The sequence below is a fragment of the Pyxicephalus adspersus genome, chromosome 6 (genome assembly GCF_032062135.1).
Source record: "Pyxicephalus adspersus chromosome 6, UCB_Pads_2.0, whole genome shotgun sequence".
NCBI classification, from domain to species: domain Eukaryota; kingdom Metazoa; phylum Chordata; class Amphibia; order Anura; family Pyxicephalidae; genus Pyxicephalus; species Pyxicephalus adspersus.
The window spans coordinates 81,558,691-81,584,105 of NC_092863.1; the positions used below are offsets into that span (position 1 = coordinate 81,558,691).

General features: G+C 36.7%; 1 protein-coding gene across 1 annotated transcript in view; it reads left to right on the plus strand.

The window, feature by feature from the left end:
- The window catches only part of ADAMTS6 (ADAM metallopeptidase with thrombospondin type 1 motif 6), a 168,685-nt gene that overhangs the window by 41,189 nt on the left and 102,081 nt on the right, over positions 1–25,415 (plus strand). Inside the window, exons 6-7 of the mRNA XM_072416361.1 lie at positions 263–346; positions 1,663–1,808. Coding sequence (XP_072272462.1) covers positions 263–346; positions 1,663–1,808 — 230 coding nt within the window. The remainder of the gene's footprint in view (positions 1–262; positions 347–1,662; positions 1,809–25,415) is intronic.

Below are 25,415 nucleotides of genomic sequence, written 5' to 3' on the forward strand. Positions count from 1 at the left end.
TACAGCAATAACACTTTATTGTCATCACACTAAATAGGATAATGTCATCACTTTTTTGCATAATCCTTGGCTATGTGTGAGCTTCCAATAATTGGATAGATTACTGGGGCATTATTTATGTATTTATGAGCTCTGTTGCAAGTCAGAGCACAGGAACCATTGTAGACCTTGCAATACTTATTTGGTTCCCTTTACAGCACATATACTATTGCTTTGGTGTCATTGTCTGACTTTGTGTCTTTTCTTCTTTTCTGGAGGTCAGGTTGCCAAACTTTATCGTGACTCCAGCCTAGGAAACGTTGTGAATATCATAGTGACCAGACTGATAGTCCTCACAGAAGATCAGGTAAGCTGTCCTTGTCTCTCTCATTGATGCTGTATTGCTGGCATTGGATTTGGATTTCTAAATGTGATGTCACTTGTAGTTTCTTACTCAGTCTGCTCCTCTATAAATATCAGTGTCAACTTCAGAAGCTAAGATTTTTACCAGTAGCATCAGTTCAGAATTGTGTTCCATAGGAATCACTCAAGGCTGGACAAGTCCCAGGAGTAGGCAGGCAGTGCACCCAAATAAATCACGTCTGATGTTATTGAAACTACATGTTTTCTGACTTGGTCCTAATTACCACATCAGTTTTTTTCCACTGTGCTCCCATGTCTAACAGAAGAGAAATTGACTCCAGAAAGATCTGTTTGCTCTTCACAATTCACCCAAATGCTATCAGCACTGAGTCCTAAACAGAAAACAGTGTCTTGTATGTCCAGATTGCCATGCAGTGCAATGTTATGGCTCTGATTAGGACTAGGATAATTTATTGTAATTCACATATTAGCTCTTAATTTGACTCCTGGGAGTATACTGAATAATTTTCTTGTGGCATTGTTAAGTTACTAAACCAAACAATTTTAGTAGGAGCTAATGTTAATGTAATAATCTGTAAATTTAGAACAATGACTATGTCAGTTAATAGTGGACTAGTCATATTAGGCAAAGATTGGTCCTAAAAACATTATCTACAGAAATCAGAAGACTACATTATTCCTTTTTGTTGGTCGTTTGTTTGGTTTGTTGATTTATTTTTTATTACTCATTTATATGGCTATGAAAATGTATCTACTTTCAAAGAACAAAACAGTTTACTATCTACAGGGCTAGTCTGTCTATAGTTAAGCTTAGCACGTCAGCTTTGGTTTTCATGGTATTTTTTTTTTTTATTTGAGAGTCCAAGCACTCATTTTGCACCCGGTGTGACTGTAACCCCAAAGAATACATTATATTCTTTTGAGTTGTGGTGGCATATGTAAATACTGTTGAATATGATGTCCTTGGAATACAAGTGCTTGTTTTTTATAACTTGTCTAACTGTGACTATCTCAGCAGTGGTGCTGTGGACCTACTGACGTGTTAAATGCCTCTTAGCTGATAATGTGAAATGGCTATATTGACATAATCACTATTACATTTGGAACACACAATCCGCCTGTTCAGTAATACGCTGGCTGAACTCTGGGTCAGATTTTATAGAGATAAATATTGGCAAGGAGAGATTATTCCTAGAAACCACTGCTTCTAATTATAGTCCCATTTTAGTCTTCAAAAGGCTTAACAACTGACCTTAGTAATTTGCTTGGAACATTCCTGGTATGCGTGTTGTATTGCAGCCAAACTTGGAGATAAACCACCATGCGGACAAGTCCCTCGACAGCTTCTGTAAATGGCAGAAATCTATTCTCTCACACCAGAGTGATGGCAACACTATTCCGGAAAATGGTATCGCTCACCACGACAATGCTGTGCTCATCACCAGGTAGGAAGTGGTTTTTTGTTCTGTTTATTTCGTTTCCTTTAAAAAGTCCTAAATTTTGTTTTTATAAAGGGAAAAAAATGGATGATCTGTGAACTGTGACGGGGTAACTCTTTGTGTTGTATGACACTGATCTTTCGGCTAATTATAACTTGTCAGCAAGGCTTTCTCGCATTTCAAACCTGCGTTTAAGTAAAGAGTATTGTAAAAACAGCCAAACAACTGACCAAACCTGAAATCTGATCCATCGTTTTACACCTTTGGCTTGGCCACAAATGAGTAGATCTCTCATTACCAGATGTAATGTGATGATATATTGTGGCACACACGTGTCAACCTTAAGTTTATGTCAAACTAAAATTTCTGTTTTCTAATTTTGGATGGTGTGGGGTGGAATTTGATTTTCTGCCAGGTGTGTACTATTATTTGGGATTTACCATTATTTTTGTCCTGCTGCCACTATGATCCAGTGCTGCAAACCACTGTAGTCTCAAGAACTTTACAAACTGATGGTTTGTGTATAAAAATGTGTGTGTTGAGAGTATGTTCCCCCTGGATAATCAGTTGTTCTGGCATTGGAAATGGTCATTATCGCCTCCCAGCTGGGCCCCCAATGTTTTTCATATTGTCTTTCCTTTAGAATGTTGAATGGATCGGTGGGCCACTTATGCCTTCATTGATTTTAGACATACATCTGATGCTTGTTCTTTTGATTTGAGTGTAGATATTCTTTCAGCATTCAGGAAGGAAATATACTGGCTCCTCTTTTTATGTGAAAATCGGGTGATTCCTAATGAGCTCTAGGTATAGGTAAACAAAACACCAATTAATATAGTAAGGTTTTAGTTGAGAAATGTTATGAATTTTAAATACAACTAGTGTAATGTCTGTATTTAAATTTTATTAGCCTGCTGTAATCCCCTATACAGTACAACTGGCAAAGGAAGTGTTGTACCAAGGCTCAGGTGTTTTGCATGCACAGGTGCTGCTAATGAACAATTGAAAAGGAGGAGAGAAAAAAGGGAATAGAAGGATGAGCTCATCAATTTTCGTCATCCTTATTCAATACCAGGTTGGGGAAAGACAGATAAATAGCTAAGAAAAGTAATTGTGTTTTCTTAAGATGTAAAAGAACTTTAATATACAACATTAACATAGGTCCTCTTTAGCTGCTTTTATGAAGTACTACATTTGAGAGCCGGCAGTCTACCGGAGTTTTGTTCTCATAGAAAATGATTAATTATTAATAATTAATTAATTAATTAGGTTTTCTGGATCACTCAGCTTCACTGATGAAAGTGTAGCCTCTCCAGCCTTGGAGAGCTTTAATAAATCAGGCCCAATGTGTACAAAAAGAGTTGAATGATGACTTTATTTGCTTCTTTAGAATATGTAAACTGTGCATTATCCAGGGAACAGCTTCAGTTTTAGAAAGACTGGATGTGAGTCTTGTTGAATGCATGATGAGATGTAGGTGCTGCATAAGAGAAGACCTCAAGGCGTTATTTAAAGGAATATTTGTAAATTTATTAATCGCATGAGGATTCAAAGTGCAGGTGAAACTGTTCATTTTCCTTTTCTCCTATTCAGTGCTGTGGAATGATTTTGCCATATTTTCATTGAGAGTCAGGCTTGATGACTTATGTGGAGAGAATATGAATGAATAATATGTCTGTAGAACTTGTGTCACTCATCTTCCTACAAACTCTATCTCACTATGAGTCATAAAAATCATAACATTCAAAGCTTTCGCTGAGGAAATGTGTTTTGTGGCACCAATATAGGATGTCTGGTATAACATTCACTAATTTATTTCCCAAACCATGGACAGCAGCCAGTTGAGTAGTCTGCATTTTTGCATTTGAAAAATGCTTGCTATTTTTTATTGAAAAATTTTATAGGAGTAGAACATGAGTAAGTTGAATAATTTTCAGGTGAAATAGAAAGCTGGATTAATACTTAATCGCAACTGCTTATGCTATAATTCCAAGCATATATATAAAAAAAATAAAAATTGAGGGTCAGCCACTATAATATTTTTATATGTTTTAGCGTTGAAAATACTTTCTGGAAAGGGTTTAAGTCTAGGCGGCCTGACAATAACATCTTTCCCGCAGGTTAAGTGTCAGAGAAAAGAAAGGCCAAAAATAAATAAATATGTATTAAGTTTTATTTTGTATATGACTTTTATTAATAGTAAAATATCAATTTCCAATTAAATTGTGTAAAATGTAGTAAGTAATGTATACATAAAGTGCAATGAGCCCTATTTATAAAGCCATGCGCACCAAAAGAAATTGTTGCAACTGAAAGCTCACTGATTGTACCTAACTTTGCAGCACATGCAGTTGCATTTCATGCACGTCCACTTCTGCAAAAAAAAAAAAAAAAAAGGCAAATTGAATTAAAACCCTTTTACTGGTGACCCATTTATTTAAAACAAACATTATATGGGCAAATGAACCATTAGGGTTTTTACCTCTCCTGCAGGCAGTAAGTTGAGTTTTTGATGACTTCTAGACATACGAGTGTTAGGTGTTTTGGATAGCAACGTGGTTCCTGGTGCCCAGTAGGTGACACACAATCTAACACTACCAGAAGTGCTGGTTAGCACAGTGTTTTGATTACACTTGGAAATTGGCCCATCAGACAGTTTAGTATTAAACTGCTGGGGTCGTCTGCCAGGTGATAGGGCCCGGGTCACTTCAACTAAGGCTAATTCCACCTTCAGTGGCCTCCTCTAGTCCTTGTGATGCGCCACTGTGCACCTAGGCATTGTAATGCCCCTCTGTTCACCTAGGCATCGTGATGCCCCCCTGTGCACCTAGCCATCAAGATTCCCCTCTGTGCACCTGGGCATCGTGATGCCCTTCTGTGCACCTAGGCATTGTGATGCCCCTCTGTTCACCTAGGCATCGTGATGCCCCCCTGTGCACCTAGCCATCAAGATTCCCCTCTGTGCACCTGGGCATCGTGATGCTCCTCTGTGCACCTAAGCACCGTGATGCCCTTCTGTGCACCTAGGCATTGTGATGCCCCTCTGTGCACCTAGGCACTGTGATGCCCCTCTGTGTCCTTACGCATTAATGACTTCCAAGATCAGCGTAATTACCATTAAAGAAAGTCAGATCAGACGACATTAATTAACTTATGTGAGAAAAGCCATGTATTAACAAATATGGCTACAGTTATATATAGTAAGCTAGTCACATTGCATTATTCTGCGTTTCTCAAAAAAATATATATTATAAAGACCACAGTTTCCCTTTAATAAATCTGAAAAATAAAGAAATACATGATACTTCTGTGCTTACAGACAATTTATAAAGACACATCACAATGCATGGCTCTGAGATAACATTTTCTGGTATATGATGCCCTCTGTTAACCTTCATCCTGATTGCCTATAATGCATTTTCTTTCCATCAACAACTGTAAATAAGTTTCTGAAACTACAGCTTGTACACAATTGATAATATCGCTAAACTGATGACAATAACACACACATGGATTTGTGTTATTCTCTCCATCGTCACCCATACCTAAACCCACCTTCATTTCCATCAAAGGACGCTCCAACTCTAATGGCACAAGCACATGTACGGTGGAAAAAGTGAATGAGTTGTTTAAAACAAGCACTGATGAACAAAAAACATGTCAAATCCACACCATTGTTAGCTAGAGCCAGCACAAGTGTACGGAGCAAAATTAGAAACCCAAAATGCTGTGGAAAATGTGCCATTATTTTTGCAGCTGGTAAATGAAAGCTCAGGATGGAACACAAAAGTTGGTAATAAATATGCTATGTGAATAGTGCTGTTTGCCTTAATATTTTTTTAAAAATTTACTTTTTTTTGTGTTAAACAATATTTCTTTAATGATCATTTAAAGGGACAAAGATCTAGGATAATTCTACTCATACCATACTCTAATTGATTTATACATTTTTTGAAACGTTATAGACATGAACAAAACCAATTGATGTCAGCATAATACATATGGGATACTGGCAAATGTTTAGGTTAAAAAAGTACACCTTTTGCATGTTTACCCATTAAATCATGTTACAGAGTAAACAGAAAACAGCTAACAGCCTCTTGTTGGCTGACAACTGCAATGAAAACCCAGGCAGGGTTGGGCTCCACATATCTCCATCCCTTTCCACGGGCATACATTGATCAGTTAGTAATATAAGCTGTACCTCACTACAAGAAAAAGAGTGCTGGGATAGGATTATTAATGTAACTGCAAATGTCCAAACAAGCACCTAAAATTTAGTGACATGCAAAAGTTTATATGAATGGGTTTGGATCTTCTGTAAAGCCATATAGTTTATTAGACAGTAAACAGGTAGAATTTTTTTTTGCAGAAAGGTGATGTCCCTTCTGCAATTAAACATTTTTTTATAAATTTATCATCTTTTTTAAAAATTACACTGATCTGCTCATTTGCAGAGTTACGCCAGCATTGCCTATCAATATTTCCAAAGATCCGAAACATGGAGGAGGACCAGAAAAAGATAGTGGTGCCCACAATGGAGCAAGAACATGAAAGTGTATATAGAAAAAATTACAATCAGGCAGAAAGCACATCGCCAGTCCTATCTGTGATAAAGAACCTCCCTGGTCACTCATTTTTATTTGTAAGCTTTAGTTCCACTTTAAAATGGTATTGTCATAGGTAGATAGGGAAGCATTAAAGTCTCAAATCTAGTGGCTAAAGCTATAGCGATAAAAAAATGTACAAAGAGGAGAATATGAAAGCAGTAATTGGGGGGTAGTTGACTAGATGAGTGGGGCAGATTTAGGAATTGATCAGTAAATTTTATAGCAGCATTTTTGTACATATATAAATATATTGGTTTGTCCAGTTCAGCCTAAGTCATTATATTGAACAGACAGGAGTTCGAAATCTAATAGTATGGGAGTGCCCATTAGGTCATAAAGAAAACTCTGTAACCTGCCAGCAAATTCCTTGCACTCTGGAGCAATGCCACACTAAATTATAAAAAGGACCAGAGTAAAGATTGCATTTTTGTGAATACCATTGTGGGACACATTTACCCAAAATCATCAGCTTCATCTATGTATTTGTGTTTGTAAAATAGCTGTGGAATTTCAATCAGGAGACTTTGAGAAACATATTTATGGGCACTCAGGGTTTCCAACTGGTTGTTAAAGGCACTATTTCTATTTCCCAAAGGTTTTTTTTTTTTTAAGGTCAATGCAGTAGGCCTTTGTTGTGCTGTAAAACATCAGAGTTTCATACTGTATGTGGAGAATTAAAGTTGCCTAGGGAATGCACCCTTTAATAATACAAAATTGAAATTGTCAGGGCATTGGTATTCCCACTAATCACTGATAAAAACAAAGAAGATTCAACCTTTCTATTTATTTCCTAATTGCTATCAGGGGCCTAAATTTTAAGTTTCCATTAGGATTGGAGTGGAGGTGAAATCTTCCCATCGGTATGTTGATTTCTGTGACAGCTTGAGCTTGCCTCAATTTAGGGTATTTCTAAACCTTACATACTGTTGTGTTTACAGGACTGTAAGGTACAAAAAAATTTCTCCAATGGGACAAAAAAGTTAAAGCAGTGTTAATACTTTAGTACATTTTAGGGATGACAAGGTGCAACTTCGCCCTTCAGAAGAAAAGTAATTCAATTACTTTTTTACTGTTGGAGTAGAAAAAAAGTGTAAAATAAATAGTGTATTAAGAAGACATCACATTCAATTGGACTATGTATTATTGAATATATTGTTTACCACTCATCTGATTTCCATTGCAGATGTATATTGGGAAAATGCCATAGTATTGGACTATGTTCCCATGCTTAATTTGAACTAAGTGTGATTTTGAACACACTGGGTGATAAGTAGTGAAACATTTTTAAAATCATTAGGTTTTGGACATTGAAATAAACTTTTTAGTTATATGTGGAAAATGAATGCTGAATATTCATTATCTAAATTTTGAAGTTGAAATGTTAAAAAATGATAAATTTTCTTTTTTAAATTTGAAACAATATGCAGAATATTTATATACATATATGAGTTTGATCCATCCTCCACTTTTGTACTATATTGGCAACGTATGTAAGAGCTGAACAATGGCTACCAATTGGTTGCAAATCTTGAAGGAGGGCCTGGCCAGTCTATAAACCTTTTTGAATTTCAAGTTGTAGTGCTTTTGAAGTATTTTGGGCATTCTTTTTTTCTTAGTAACACAGACAAGCCCTCAAGAATTTTCATATGCTCTTTAAACCATAGAGTACCCACCAGCTCCGCTTCTGTTTAATTTTGTGATGTGAAACGGGATACAAAAGTGAATAGAGAAAAGATTTCAGAGGTCAAGTTTCTTTGTTTGGCCAAGACCTGTAGGTCACCATGCATGACATGCCATTAACTTGAGGATAGAAGGATTCATTCAGTCTTTATCTTTTACACATTACTTAGTATTTCCTCTCTGTACTCTACAGTCTGATAGGGTTGGGTATCTGAAAACTTTTAATTTCAGCTTCCTTGAAAGGTTTCCTAATGAGTCGGACTGATAAAGTGTTCTTAAATCTTCCTATCCCTGACAAAGGAAGGAAGAGAATACTGTATAGTTTCAAAAACCTTTTTTAGATAGATAATGGAAGGATACACTGTAAATAGGGGGAAGACTACAGCTAAAAGGTTTAAAAGATAATATTCTTGCACAAAAGTAGATAGTAAAGATGTAGGGTAATCTTTTTTCCCCTTGGTCATGTCCATGCCATTTTTTCATACAGTATGGCTTTCCTTTACTTATTTGCTTCATCTGTATCTTTTCTTAGGATATTTATTTACCTTGAAAAATCTTTTACAAACTTGTCAGCAATTTTTTTTTTTTTTTTTTTTACTTTACTCCCATTTTGGTGTGCCATCAGTTGAATTTGTTACTTAAATGGTGATCATGTCATGTTGACTCAGTGAGAGCTCTGTCTTTGCTGTGTACCTCTTAACATTGTTTGTGTTCTAATTGTCCTTAGATATTAATTTCAAATAATATTAGAAAAATACATTCCTTTACCATGGAACTTTCATGAAAATGTAAGGTCTATTTTAAAAGTCTGTGTCATCAGACCATTCATTTCAACAAAAATTCTTCAGTAAGATTATATTATTAATAATATTAAACAGTATTTATATATCACCAACATATTATGCAGCGCTATACATTAAATAGGGTTGACAATGACAGACAGATACAGACAGTGACACAGGAGGGGATGATCCTGCTCTGAAGAAGGCAATCTTAGATTAGCATTAGTTTTTATGCTTTATTATTTACCAAAGCCTTCCTTGTGAAGACATCCAAAATCCTCAATATACTGCTGCTGCTTGGATGTGATGTCATGTAGATCAGGGGTCCCCAACCTCCGTGAGTGCATGGAATCATGGATCCCCAACCAGTGGTCCGTGGACCCCGATTGGGGAGCGCACCGGCCAGAGCCGCGAACCAAGTACCTGCATGTATTACAGGCTTAGTCCGGGGCAGGTTCTAGCATCATGACATCACTATGGGGGAAGTTTCTTCCCCTTTAAGTGACACGCGGCTCGCCGCGCATGCACGGTCTGGATTCCGTGAGTTTAGTGGTCCGTAGGTCCAAAAAGGTTGAGGACCACTTATGTAGATGACACGCAAGTCACACTCTGTAGTGAGCAGTGACACTTTGCTGCTACCTCAGATGATGGCAAAATTGTGTTGGGAGATGCGTTCAGCTAAAAGTGAAGAACGTTACAATTTAAGAAGCTGAGGATGCTATAATGAGTTTGGAGGAAGGGGGCTGTGCTAGGAAATTGACTCTTCCTGGCGTAGTCAAAATTACTAATGTGTTCAAAGAAACATCACACATTAGGCCTAATTTTATTTACAGTGGGAGAGCTGGAGAGGATACACTTTCATCAGTGAAGCTGGGTGATCCAGCACACCTGGAATTGATCTGGTCCAGGATTCTATGTTTGCTGGATTACCCAGTTTCACTGATGAAAGTGTATCCTCTCCAGCCTTGGGGAGCTTAAAAAAATCAGGCACATTTTTACAAGAGATATAGGACCCTTAAGTTTCCCAAAATCCTGTGAGAATTGTGACCAATGTCATCACAATATAAACTTTATGGAAGTTGAGATGTAAGTTAAATAATTTTTCCTATTTTCTCTAATTCTCAATTTTGTAAAATGTTTTGGTTGTAAATTTTTGACAAATAGGAAGATGTTGATAGGGGCTAGATATTAAGGAGACTTTGCATTTTTCACGCAAGGTTTCTTCTAAGAAAACCATGCCCTACCTCTTGCTCTTCTTCATAGTTCTTCAAAGTTAGAACGTAGTCAAGAATGTTAATTTTAATGTTTAAATATCTTAGTAGACCTGTATTTGTATTTCATTACTGTCCAGACAGTAAAATGATGATTCTTGTTTTTGCACCTGCTGCAGGAACCTTGTGTGTTTGGAATTAGGTCACCAGAAAGAACTTTTCTTATCATTCACATTTGTAGAAGGCTGGTGGTTCTTGTTGTCTTGCTGTCATTGGCAATGTAACTTGGGAACTGAGGCACACAAAAACCTTCTCTCTGTTCTGGTTTTAATTAAGCACTGATGTAACCGTTCTTTATAAAGAGAAGACTCTTCTCACTGCTGTTGTATGGGACATGCCAGTGAATACAAGTCTGCAAAATCCCACCAGGTTAGGCATCACAATGCAGTACACTGTGAATAGTGCAACAGAAAACAGTCACTTGCATTTAAAGTGGTTATCAAGTTAAATATATAATTTAAAGGGTATGTCCAGCAAAAACTTTTTAGTTTTGAAAAGAGCAAGGAAGCATTAAAACTGTACGGTTTTTACCGATATTCAGGATGTTTGAGATTTGAAATTTCTTCTCACTCATTGATATGATGGTGAAGGTTTAAGAAGAAGATTGTAAGTGGGCAGAAATGTATGTTTTATGGCAGAAGGGACACCGCCTGTGCCTGTTCAAAAAAAAATCCTGCCTGTTCATAATGTTTAAGTGTGAAATTATAGTTCTCCTTTAATTACATTGGGGATGATTGGCTAATAGGAAGTAATATGAGGTGTGGCCCTATAGTGTATAAATATGTGCCAAAGTTCCAGTTTGCTTGCTTTTCCAGATGAAAATGTTGCAGTCTTTTACTACTGATTGTCTACTTTTAGACTCTTCTTTCCTCATTTTCCCCAGTATATCAACATCTATTTCGGCTGAATAAAAAAGTAATCATTGTGAGCTCTGTAAAGCAAGGAATGGGATAACGACATGTCTGTGGGGAAGAGGAACTTGGAAACCTTGCTGCTAGAATCCTAAATGATATAAAACTCCAATGAACAGTTGAATAGGTTACCCATACCTGGAACATTTCAGCTAGCCTCTTTCAGAAAAGCTGTAAACTCCAACGGTTTACTGCACACTCCCAGTTAACTAAATAGAGGACTTGGGAACCATTTGGTGGACGAGGTTCCATTTGTATTTTGGGGAGGTTGCTGCAGTGTTGAAAGCATTATGTTGCTTCTGGCCACATAGTTGCTTTTAGTCCTTTGGAGGGAAGTACAAGTACAAAACTGCCATTTCAAACTTAAATGGAACACATGTTAGCGTGCTGACCTTCAGTGCAGTTGGCTGCTCCTGGGTGCATAACAGCAGTCTTGCTATTCGCCCTGAGGTGGCTAACCACCTGGTTTTAGATCGCAAGAACCCTCACTCTTTAGGTGTGTTCACCTTTGTTTGACGACCCTACTAAAACTGCAATTTGTTTTTTATGGGCAAAAATGTTTTATTTTTATTTAAAGTCACAGCTCCAGCTTAATCTTAATATACCTCCATATCTGCATCAAATGATAATGTGGTCTTTATACATTTCATATCCAATATATGTTTATATAAATCCTATCCTATTTGTATACAAAGGAAGTAAGGTTATATTTCCATATCTTGAGTTAAAATGGCATTTTTTAGTTTTGGATTGTCTAATGGATTAAGGTTTTTTTTTTCTTTCCCTTAGCTATATTTTACAAGTTTAGTTTAGGTGAGATGTAGCTCAGCAGTATATAGTTTATAGCTGTGGGAGGCTCCAGAGTTTTTCCAACTGCTACCTCATGCATGATCACCTAACAACAACACACTTAACTGAGTGAAAAGGATACTATTAACATGAAGTGAATTACTGCCCAGCTACAACACAGTTATCAGCTCCTTAGACTGGTCCCATGGAGGATATGACAAGACCCATAACTTTTAATTACTCCAGCTCATGAACATAAATTCTTCAAAAACTCCTCCTTTTTTCCATTTGCTGGCTTACTCTGGTGACTCCAACTTTATGACTGAGGAAAGTCCTGCTAAATAGCAGTTATTTACTGACCAGTCATAAAAAAGGAGTCATCTTTTGCAATTCCTCAATATGCTACAACCAGCCCCTCTGAAATTCCTTTTAAATCCCACTGAGGTTCTATTGCTTAGTTTATTGCAAGCCAAAAAGAAAGGCAGTGTAACAATACAGATCAAATAAACTCACTCCATGGAAGCAATAATAGCAGATTCTGGTCAAGAAAATACTGAATATTTGTGTCAAGTATAATAGCAGAGTGTTGTAAAGCAATAGCTGTTGATGGAGATACAAATCAGTTTTGTTAACAGTTTTAAGTGGAAATAAAGTGAAAAAATAAATTGAGCAGACAGGTCCTTTATTTTATAAGAGATCGGCTGTGTCACTTCTGCAGTTAAATAAACTTACATGCCTGTATGAAGTTCTGGGTGAAACCATCTGGTCCTCTTCGGGGTTCAGGATCTTTGGCCATCTTGATTGGCTAGGTAGGAATGGCCAAATTACCGCGCATGCTCATGGGAGTTATTTTATTTCAGGCAGCTAGGGTTAAATTGGGTAACCAGGCATTTTACACTGAGCTGTAAATGTGCAGCTCAAAATATGATGAAGAAAACAATGGGAACAAACAGGTAAGCTAATTTTATTGTTTCATTGCTTGTTGATCAACCATTAAAGAAGGTTTGAAGAGCATCTTTGGACATTCAATATTTCGATGCACCTAGTTGAAGGGAACATTTTGTGGCTAATGTAAAGATGATGGTTGGTCGCAGTTGGTCGCAGTTGTAAGTATAAATCTGGGTTCTGGAGGGTCTGTTTTTTTGTAATAAGACACACAGAACAGATAAGCACATTCTCTATGAAATGGCATTTATTCTGTAATGTTTTCATATAGGTTTTCAGTTGTTATTACAAACCACGTTAATATCATTGTGGTTTAGTACATTATAAATGACTTGCTATGTCTTTTTTGGCAGGTGTTCGTTGTATATTTAGAGCATCCAAAATGTTTTGTTAAATGGCAGACTCTGGAGCACGCAGTAGTTTTAAATGTCATTTGCAAATATTTTCTCAAAAAATAAAACTTTCTTGCTAAGTCTGGCTCTAGTCATATGACTGAGTAATTTTCAACTGATGTAATTGCTGTTACCACTGCCAGCCTTAGGGTTTCTGAGGAAAAGAACGTTTAATGCAATGGGCTTGTAGTGGTTGCATTTCTAAGCTCTGTTATGTTAAGGAATGCATTCATGGAACTATTTGGTGGTCTTCTTCACAGTTTTAGTATGTATGTTTGGGTGGTCATGTTTTGCATTTTTGTCAACTTTATACCTCTATCCAGTATTCTTGTGATTGGTATAGTGATGTAATGGTTCCTTTCTCTTACTGTCAGCACAGAATCACAAAATGGTCACTCATTTAATGATTTATTTAGTGATGTTCTATGCTGCAGTACTCTGGGTCGAGGTTAGAGTAAGGACTCCCCAGGAATATGGCAATGGGGAAGGGATGAAGGACCTTTCATTACATGATGGCTGAATGTGGTGAAATCTGTAAACCTACTGCTAACAAACACTAAGAACACTAGAACTTTAGGCAGGATCAATCATTATAAAATTACACATTTACATTATGTTAAGATACATGCCCTGGTATTTTTTTTTGTTGTAATATTTATTAATATAGTGAATTACCTGCACTCTAAGAAATAAGTTCACAGCAGTTGAAACCAATATCAAATGAGGGAATTTTATAGACAGGATGACTCACTGTTGGATGGAAATGCATTGTTCAATGTTTAACTTGTGTCTGGAACACACAGAAACCTCATTGTGTCACTAAGGATTGTCAACTGTCCCTTTTTACAAGCACAGCACCTTATTTTTGGTAAGATCATACTGTTCCATTCCTTCTTTCCATTATACATACAATATCCCAATAATGAAAAACATCAGCTGCTTGTAAATCTAAAAAAACGGAGATTTGCTGATAATAAATATGTCTTTGACTTTATTCTTTAAAATGGAACTCCAGACAATATTTTAGATGTTGATAGAAAGCAGAAGGGTAACAATTGCTAGCAGAATATTATTGTCATTTTTTTCCAGTTGACAAATGTATTATCTCATCCTCTCCCAGGGACCAGCTTCCCCAAGGAAAGAAAGTGGGTAAATCCCGTAACTGGAACAGCAGAAAACTAATACAGAGCTTATAGTGATAGATTATTACTTGGGTAGTAAACAAATGCTGTAAATAAAAATGAGTATTAGATGTATGTCCTGTGCTTGGTCTTCTAATAGTGAAAGTGATATTGTTCATTTAAAAGCTTGTAGGTGTGACAAGCACAGTTACCTTTCTGAATTTCAATATATATATATATCCCTATATGCATTTGTTTTATTTGCCTTCCATCTGAAGCAAATGTTTTCCCTTTAACATTTGGTCTTTAAATTGTATTAGAATATCAGTTTAATCAGAAGACTGACTTGAAAAACACAAGGCGTTTGAAAATGATAAAAACAATCTGAAGTTTTCCAACTCTGGCCTCCTAATTCTAATATAGTGCAAAATGTGAAAAGTGCAGTGCCAACCTCAACCAATCAGAAATGGTGGGAAAAGTGTAGTCTGCTCCTTGCACTATTTTTTTTTGTTTTAAAAAAGCCAGTTAGTGCAAAATATTAAGTCAGAGTTATGAAACCCTGGGAAAGGGAATGTTACTTGTTTCTCCGTTAAGAAAGTGGATGTTTTGACATCTTTGTACAGTGGATGCAATTGTATATTATGCTATCGAGTATCAAAGATGGGCTAACCAGGTTTATCAACTGTAGCTATGAGTGTAAGTCAGTAGGGTATTGGAGCAGTGTTGATAAACTTTTGTAAAGTATAGTGTTCATAGTAGGAAGAATCTATCTTATTCCAGCTGCAGTAGGTGAATTCTGGTTCACTGTTATGGATTTCTGTAGTTAATGTTTTTCCATTGCATTTAGTTAGTCCAGATTTTTTCACACACAAACTTCCTTTCCAACATATTAAGATTTTTTGGAACATTATTTTTTTTCTATCATGGCACATACCAACTGTTTGTACAGGGAAATAGCTTTTAACATGATTTGATTCTTGAAATATGTTTTGCCTGGAGCACTCGGTAACATTTTTATGTACATTTTTTCAGGTTCATCCAGCAGGATGTGTATTATTGTGGGTGGGGTGCCCAACACTCATGTCAACCACTTGTATAAAGTGCTGTGAACACAGTTGTGTGTTTGATGTAAGATGTCTGTGGGAGATTGAACCCTCAACAGCCACTATCGACTTCAGACATCATGCTTCATTCGCGTCAGTGGGCTGAGGGGCTTCAGATTCCACATCCCTGCTCTCCAAATGCTCCTTTAATCAAGCATGTTTTTTACAGCCTCTCACGTAGGATATCATTGCTTTATTTTGTGCTTGAAGCTGATGAAAATCTCTGACATCTGTTTTCAGTGCGAGCACTGTATCCAGTTTATTAGCCTGGAAAGGTAAGGTGTAAGGTTTCATGTTCCATCATCCGGGTAACATTTTCATTGGGGCTTTTCAATGCTCCAGAAGTGATCTGGGATTTACAGTAGACCTACAGAAGCTCTAAAACCTTAACAGGTCATTAACCACAGGATATGGCTTATGAGGTTCACGGGGAAGTAGTTAAAACAAGAAAGGGCCAGTCCAGTGTAACAAAACAGCAAACAAATACACTGACATTAAGGCAATTACTCCCATGATTTGAATGGTAGGAAAATAATATCCACTTTGTTTAAAATGTACCTGTTGGAAAAAATGCAAACATTCTAATATGAGTTTCACCAACAATTAATAGCAGCCATATCCAGGTGCCAGCTTGCCGCCACTTCTAGCTTCTAGAGCCTAATACTTAAGGTGGGTTGTTATGGAAATGTTACCAAGCTAATATAGTTGTAGGTTGTCTGCCCATCACATCTATTCTTCATCGCAGCTGGCTTCTTACTACCATGTGCAAACTTAATATGCTAACCAAAAAGCTGAAGGGGGTAGCCATTGTTTGGGGTCATAGTAGCTTGGCTATAGTTTACAATTGGTAAAGAACGTTGACGTAATTTGTAAACAACTGTAGATCCCTGTTTGTTTAGTGTGAGTGTCACTTAAATAAATATCTCTACCCACAGGGTAAAAATCTGGGAAAGTTTGTGCTCTGGTTTATGGGCCTGTAGGTATAAGATATATTGTGATAGTAGCTTTGAAATAAAATACTCCACCATTCAGACAGCAATCAGAGCAAGACCTGCATTCATCACATACACACATACATAATAGGCAATGTATGGCTACCTTGTTCAGTTTTTGGCAGGGGCAATGTCATGACCAAATGTTGAGAGACGCAAAAAAAAAAAAAAAAATCCTAGAAGATGTAAAAAGTTGTTTCAGAATAAACCATGTCTTTTAGGAAGACCTATAGCCAGAAGTTACCAGTCTTCCTATATTTATATTCTTTTTAATAGTTGAAAAACAATTGCTTACTACAACTTAGGACTTACAATGAAATGTGTGAACTCCTGTTCAATAAAATCCAACTGTAGTGACTGAACAGGAAACCGTCTGGTTTGGTTCATAATCAGACTAGGGTACAATGTGAACACAATATCAGGGTCTCTTTGTCACTGATAGTGCTAACTAAAGAGGAATAAAAAATGTAAATTATTGTAGAATTAAAAAAAAAAAAAGCCAACTTATATAGAGTACACATACAGTATATTACATGGATGCAACACATACATACTCTAATGTGATACCTCATAGGGGACTGGGAGCTTTGAAATAGGGTACTTTTAAAACCAAATAAAGAAAGGAACAAAAAATTGTTGTTGAATGGATATTTACATAATTAGAAATGGCAATACCTAATGTAGACATTGAAATCTAGAATATCTATTCTGCTGTGAGCAAACCTCACTTATTCATTGAACATATATAAAGGTTGGGTAAGATAACACCTTCACATTATAATTTCAGTATAAATGTTGATAAAAGCTATTGTTGGCTTACACTAGGTCATAATGACCTTCCATATCTTTTGATGTGTAGCGTTGTAGTAGTTTATCACAAAGATTAAAGAGACAGAAAAGCAATAAACATATTTTTTTCCACCTAACTTATAATGTAAGACACTTAAATGAATTTCCTTATTTCTATAATAACTTAACAAAAAGACATGAATACATTTTTATTGTTAATAACATTAGAAAGTATTGATATAGCGCCAACATATTACGCAGTGCCATACTATAAAACACTTAGAAGTTTTTGGATGAAGGTCACAGAGAATTAAAGCACTAACACAATTGGTAAACAGTTTTATGGTGTATAAGTAAGCATACTAAGATACTCCTAATCTGCATGTAACTAATATTGTCTGAACATTTTTGTATATTTATTGTCATTTACAAGTCAGCCCTGGCTAGGTTATCACTTGCTCTGCATCCAATTTGGCACCTGGTTCTCTACCTGGTGCACAGTTGCCTGCACGTCCAGGTTTTGCCCCAACTCCTAGCACTGCTACCAATCAGGAGGTGGCTTAGCGGTGTGTCACATGGTATTCAACAAACAAATTCCTACCCTAAATGAGCATCAGTTGCCTAGACAAGCTAGATTTTGACTTTTGTATGTCACACATGATATATGAAACTGTGAGACAGAGGTCGGCAAACTCTGGCCTTTAGGCCAGATACGACCTAGCCTGTAGTTTGTTCCACCCTAACCCCCCCCCCCTCCGGCCGATCCAGGGAGCGTTAGGAACTCCGGAGCCGGAAGCCGCTGGAGCTCCAGTGCTGCCTCCTTGCTGTTGCTCCCCTATTTACCGCTGCTGGCGTTGATACTTCTGCCAGCGCGGTAATTAGGGAAAGCTGTCTGAAGGGAAATCCCTCTCCTCCACAATGCATACGGAGGAGAGAGATTTCACTTCAGGGGGCGTTCCCTGGTGGTGAGTCCGACCTACTGTGCTCCCGCTCCCGCCCCCTGAAATGGCCCAGTGGCCATAAAAGTTTGCTTACCCCTGCTGTAAGAATATAGGAAACAACTAACAAACATAGGGCTTGATTTAATAAAGCTCTCCAAGGCTGGAGAGGATACACATTCATCAGTGAAGCTGGGTGTTCCAGCAAACCTGGAATGGATCTGGTCTATGATTGAAAACATTTGCTAACAAATAGCAAATGACTTTTAGGAAATCCAATCCAGGTTTGCTGGATCACCCAGCTTCACTGATGAAAGTGTTTTCTCTCCAGCCTTTGAGAGCGCTATTAAATCATGCCCATACTCTGTTGTGACTACAATGTGGACTTCATCTGACAATTAGTTACTTGGTATCTGTTGAAGGAGAGTATCACTTAGCAAAGTACCCGAATGGCTGTTTCTGCATAGAAATGTTATTTATTACTTTGCCTGGGTTGTAATTACAGCACCAATTGTATTTTGGTTTTGTTTCTTGTAAATCGTGCATAGGGTGCAAACTAAAACACCTGAATCTAACCTAAGCATTTATACTAGCAATCTGTAACACCATAGATCTTTTAATAAAAATAATACATTGAAAGATCTAGCTACCATACCCACCTACAGCCTTCTATCTAACAGGCCAAACCCAAATGATGAACCTCTGAGTCATGTGGGCAACAAAAGCTCACCTACTCCAGTTTAAAGCCACAATCCTATTGCAGCTGTCCTTTTTGTAGGGCAGTTTACCGAAAGCAACTTCTGTTTTGGATAGAAAACAAGAAATTTCTGCATGCAAAATGCACAATTTAAACATTTCCTATTAAGGGAAACAGAATAATGATTCTTAATGTGGCTGTTATTATTTGGGTATGTGCGTTTTTGGAGCTCTGTTATTCACATCTGCTCTACACACTGTATACTGTCATTCAATTACGCATGATTGTACTTTTATGTTAGATTACAGATCAAACAGCAGTGGTGTTATAGCATTTCTGCATGTATCATCACCACACAGAATTGCGTTATATGAAAATAAATTATGTTCGATAATGAAAATTATTGCCAAACAGTGTTCATTTATTCAGATTGCATTAGTTACACAAACTAAAAAATAAATCACAATAAAAAAAATCTTCCATCAGAAACTTCCTTTAAAGGGCTTGTTATGTCTTGATTAGCTTTCTTTGGAATAATAATGCTCTCAGTTTTCAGAGTCTTGAATATAAGATAAGAGTATGTTCATTATTAAATATCTGTGTGTATTCCAGATATTTTGAACTTTCTGAAGGTTTAAATGTGGACCTATCGTTAAAATGTACACTTCACATGAATCAATAGGACCAATCTTAGAATTATTAAATGATGTATGAGGTTAAGCAGAGGCCTGGATTAACAATCTATCCTCAACTGGGCTCATTAAGCCAGCAGTCTGCCAAACTGCATTCATCCTAATCAAGCAAAAAGACTGAGCTAACTGCCTGAATCTGGTGGATACATACCTCCTGTCTTAGATCAGACCACAGAACCTACCTGGCCTGCTGCCGCGGTAGGGTGAACCTCCAGTGGGCCAGTCCTAGTCTGTGCAGATGTCATGATGCTTGATGATCATCATGAATTATCATCAGGAACAAAGGACCAGCTTTCCTGCATTGCACCTCAGGATTCTTAGGGTCTGCCATCATCTCTGGAGTGCAGTTGAAGAAAAGCAGTGGCTGTCACTAGAGCAGAGAACAAGCATTACTCTCTGTGATATCACCCGAGCATAAACAAGTGTTGAACTTTTAGCATACAGGTTAGCGGCACTGAAATGTAATCTTTTTCTAAAGCACAGCTGAACCCTTATAATTACTGTAATGCAACCAGGCTGCATTTACGTTAATACATTTGATAATTTTTTTGTAAGTGCTGCGTGATAAAATCTTACAGCCCTGTGGCTCTCTTTAACACAAATCAGTGGCCTGGCTTACCCAAAGTCTACAAACCAAGGTAGCTTTGGGCCTACATGCAAAATGATTCTGAGGTTCTTACCCTTTTAATTAGTCATGTCTAACTTTCAATAAAATAAAAACATAAATAATAGTACAAAAAACATAATCACCATTAAAGGGGTGTTTTATGACCTTATTTATATTTATAAGTGTGTGTTATTTTTTCAAATGGTGTGGAAGGATTTGCTCTGAGTTTGCTTCTGCAAATGTCTATTGCAAATTTTGGACTTTTGTGAAATGATTATTAGGTTTAATTAAAGCACATATGAATAATTATTTTTACACAGGTTCTAATATGCTTTAAGGTAAATGTTCAATGGTATAATATGCAGACATCAGAACTGTTTGGAGACCTTGTGTTACCAATAAATTATTCAATACCTGTAAATCACCTCCATTTAACTACATGAGAGACCGGTTATACAGTTTTATAAACTTAAGGTGTTCATTCCTTTAGTAATTTGGAACTGTTCTACTCCGATCATATTGCCTCATGACCGCATGAACAGAGCTTACTTACTGGTTTCATGTTCCCCTCACTGCCACTTAGATCACTGAATAGTCACGCCTGGGAAGAAGGCAGATTGCTGTGATCACACATCTCATTACCAATGTCTTATCTTTTTGGCATTGTTTCAATGCTAAGTGGTAATCAACAATGTGAGTTTGGCAGTAGGTCTTTGCACTAGAACAGTAAACAGATATTTTATATGTTTCAGTTATTTTTTTTAAATGTGAAATAGGTGTTATTAAACTGGTAAAATATAATTTGTGTTCAAGCAAAACTTGGATTATGTTCTGAATTTAAATTTTTTAAAACAACTGAAATCTGTACCTAATATTTGTTGTGGGGATACATTCTCATTCAGTTCCATTTAACATGTGAAGTTAATGAGTCAGAACCATCTGAAGCCAGGGATCTACAGCAGCTGTTGCACGATTAAGTAAGTTACATACTAGACCAGGGTTGTCTTCGGACAGAACATTGACCCCGTACATCTTTAGATATTTTTGTGGAATTCAAATTATGCCTTTAAAAAAAAAAAAAAAAACTAACATTCCAGACTGAAGAGATGAGAAATGTCTAGAGATCAGACTGCAGTGTATGCAAAATAAGTGAAAGATAACGGGGAGGGAGGATAGGAATATGTCTGGATGGTGAACTGAAGAAGGGCTTGTTTTATTTTTACAAATTATTTAACACGACAGAATATAGTACTATATCAGCTAATATTGAATGGTAAGTGCCCATACATTTTTTTAACTCCACCCCATAACATAGCATTTATTAACTAAAGGGTCCATATATGGATCTATTTATAAAGCAGGGAATCGGACATTCACTGAAACATTCTCTGGTGGAGAACCTTCCAGGTCCATGTGTTTCCATGGTAGTAATTGATACTCCACCAGGTATCGTTTTAGTGAATGACAGATTCACTGCATTATAAATAGGCTTCATACAGTCCAATATCACTAACCAAGCATTTTAAAGTCCATATGTAAGCAACTAGATTCATGAAATATATGGGTGCTAAAGGTTTACCAGCCACTCTTGGCATTTAATTATACCTGCCAGGCAGCATAGCCCTGTGCCTAACCTCGCTTGTCTTTGCTGCAGCTACACTAACACAACTTACCCAAGGATCTCCCCCAGTATTTGATTGGATATTGAGAGAACAGCAGCACACTATATATATATATATATATATATATGTGTGTGTGTGAAATTAAAGCATGTCTATTATATTTGCCTGTAGCTCCACATATTGTAATAAAGATTAAGCTGATTAAAAGCAACTAAATCATATTTTATCCAGGCAAACCACAATTTTATTCAAATATTTTGAACAAAAATGTGAAGGCCTTCCATTATGAACACATAGAGAACACTGTAAATAATACTCCATTTTATTCTAATATAATTATAGTGCTAGAGCCACTGTCTGATCTACATATGGTCTGAATTTGCTGTGTAAATTGGAGCTCTGGAGCTGCTATATTAAATTATTCTCAGACTGCATCAAGAAAGCTTACTTCCTGGTTTTATTCTGCTCATTATACATCTGATGGGCTGTAGGAGACCCAGAGATGTGCAAAAACGTGGATAAGGGAGGAGAGAGATTGTTGACATCATACATCAGATGACGAGTATGTACATTTTTTAGGATGTGGGTGTTTTTTTTCAGTTTAGCATTGTCTCCAAAACCACAATGAAGGGTGCAAGAAAGATGACACAGGGCTAGGCTCTTATACCAGGTATAATTATTTTTGTATTGGATTTGCAAACCCATTCTATTAGTATATCATTTATTCTTTGCTATTACTGGTATTTTACTACTAAAGAGTTAGGTACGCAAATCGGTGAAAGAATTGTTACATTAACCAACACATGGAGACACTGTTCATTTTGGCCTGGGGATCTAGGCATCAATGACTTTAATGGAACCAAAAGATCTGGGCACAAAAGCCTTTAAAATATTGCCATTATTTGCAACAGGTTTAGGAAAACATATTTTTTGTATTTTACTATAAACCCTATTGATTGTTTCGCATTAAAATTGCCAAATTTCCATTTAGTTATTCATCCAATTATACATCCTAATCCATTATATATCATAGAAGGATTGTAATTATGCAGCTGGCATCCAGTAACCCACACCACCATCAGGGGAGCGCAGCCTGTTAGGAACCCAAGTGAGGTCTCATTCAGATCAGTTTATGGGGTCTCCATATTTTTTTTTTTCATGTACTTTGTTTTTAGGGTCAAAGAATATACAAGATGGCTGAACAATTCTTGATGGGCTGCTTAAAGGCTTAGTGCCTAATTTTTCTTTGCTAAAGGAGGATACCAAAAGTCTTTGTCATCCAGCCTGTAATACATTCACCGGCTGGAATTCTAGAGTACTTCGATTATGTCATTTTATTAATTTAAATTGCTTCTCTGCCCCACAACCAGCAATTATAAGTTGTTTATTAACTGTTAAATAAGGAAAACCTGGTATGAAAGTTTGGAATATTTTTGAATTCAAGTCTGTGTCTCGAAATATCGTTTGCTTTTTTGCCCCTTTTGCCAGTATGCTTAAATTTGTTTATTCATTCATGTTTGGCAGATGTAAATGTTTTAAGAACCGAACGTGTGCTCTGTCTTGCCAAGAAGCTACTAAGTCACTAGCGCATTTGGCAGGTTGCCCTGTCGGATTTTTTTCCTTTAGATTACAACATTTTGTACTTTTGAAATCAAGTGAATGTTAACAGTTTAACATGTAGTTTTTAGTGTTTCTATTATTTGAATAAAAGGACATTCTAAATGTAATCAATGGAAGCAGTCAAGTGGTTATAGGAATATGTAGAAGTTGAACAGTATAATTATGTAACTGAGAAGGTGTTTCTGCTTAAGTTAAACACACTGGATTATATTACAAATGCTTATTTTGACACTTGTTTTAACCAACTGCTCCCGAATGAAGTGTTTAATGGTTATAAGCTATCCATGTGCCTTAGATGTCATATATAAACTTTTGGAAACATTTTATGCCCATAAGGCAAGTCAATCCTTTACCAAGTGTTTCTGCTTTGGCTATCTGCAGCACTGACTTTATCTGTGTTTTATCCTAGTCACTAAATTACTTTTTTTTGTATACGGAGTACAGCAGGAAAAGCTTTGTAATGGCCACAGTTGTCTTGGTTGGTTAAGCCAAGAAATCTAATAAGAAGAATTACATTTTGATTTTTGAAGACTGCAGGCTTTCAACCCAACAGGAGCTACTCAAAAGTTTATCATTAGCCTGTGGGGTTGTCAAATAATTTTTTTTGTAGGCTGCTTAGGTTTATGGTACAGAAGTGATCCTGCTACTGGTTGCGAGCTATAAGTGAACGCATTGGGGTGAAAAAGAAACTATTTGCCCTGTTCTAAAGAATTACATGTTTACTGGGAAGTGAAGTGGTATTTCCTCATTGCACTGATGTGGCCAGCAATGGAGAGATACCTTACTGGTTCGGTCATTGGAAAGCAATGTTGTGGTGGTTTAGCCAGTGATGGCGAGATGCTGTCAAAATAGGTGAGTGGTTGCTACCAGCAAAAGGATTATTAGAATGTCATAGGTTTTACTCTCATCCCCTCTTTGTTGTCTGACATAAAAGAATGGCAACATTTTTACAACATGGGGGGAACTGCCTGCAGTCCTTCTTAACAGCATATGTGAGAGTTTTTTTAAATCTGGTTTCAAATTTTCAAATATATTACTTTTGTTAAGGTTCACTGCATTCTATTTATTAAGTTTATACTATATTATACTAATGTAATATCCAGCATGCCACAGACTACATAGAATTTCACTTCAATCCATGATGCCCAATGACACCCATTGAGTCAGTACCTTAACCACTTTCAGGCCAGTTCAAGAGAATGCCCCTTATCCTACCAACATGTTTTTAGTGTATGGAATTTAGTGAATCCAAAGCACACAAACTTTATATGGGTAGTATAGTTGGTAAGATTTGAACTTGTGACCCATTTCACTTATTGCTTGAAATTGTTTTTTTTTTTTTTTTTAATGCCCCACTTTTAACCTTTTTGTTTTTTTAATCCTCTGCTGTATTTTCTGAAATCACTTTATAATACTCCATCTATTTGCAAGGGAAAATTACAATCACATGCTGAATTAGAGATCCTCATCCCAATGTTTAGAGCTTTGTGATTTAAGCCAAATGCCTTGTTGGACAATTTCAAATCCAAAGCCCAAAAGTAATTGCTTCCCTAAATGTTAACAGCGCATGTTCAGTGGCAGTAATTATACAAAATGAGGAAATGATAAGTGATGTAGTGTGATGTATTTTGCTAAGCAGTGACAAGGAGAAAACATATTAATAAAATGTTTGTGTTTTTTAAAAGTTTTTTTCGGGATACATAGATTGTTTATGGATTGATAGATGGATTGTGCCTAACACTGAAAAAAGTAGGGACTGTATGGCATGCATATTGGAAGAAGGACTAATTGTAGTTAATAGATGTATTTTGCCATTGTCTGTAAATCCATTTGCTGCCCTGTACCATTTGTGTAGCCTTTTGAATCAATAGCTCAAACAGGAAACTTTTAGTTGTGTGGTTTGCTGTTCATTCATAACCCTATTTTTTTCTGATCTGTGCAATACATCCATCATATGGTGCCTAAAAACCTGGGAACACGTAACAGACCTTTGGTGGGTCTTAGCAATCTACTTCAGGCTCACCTGTTCTTCAACTGCTTGCATTCAACTGA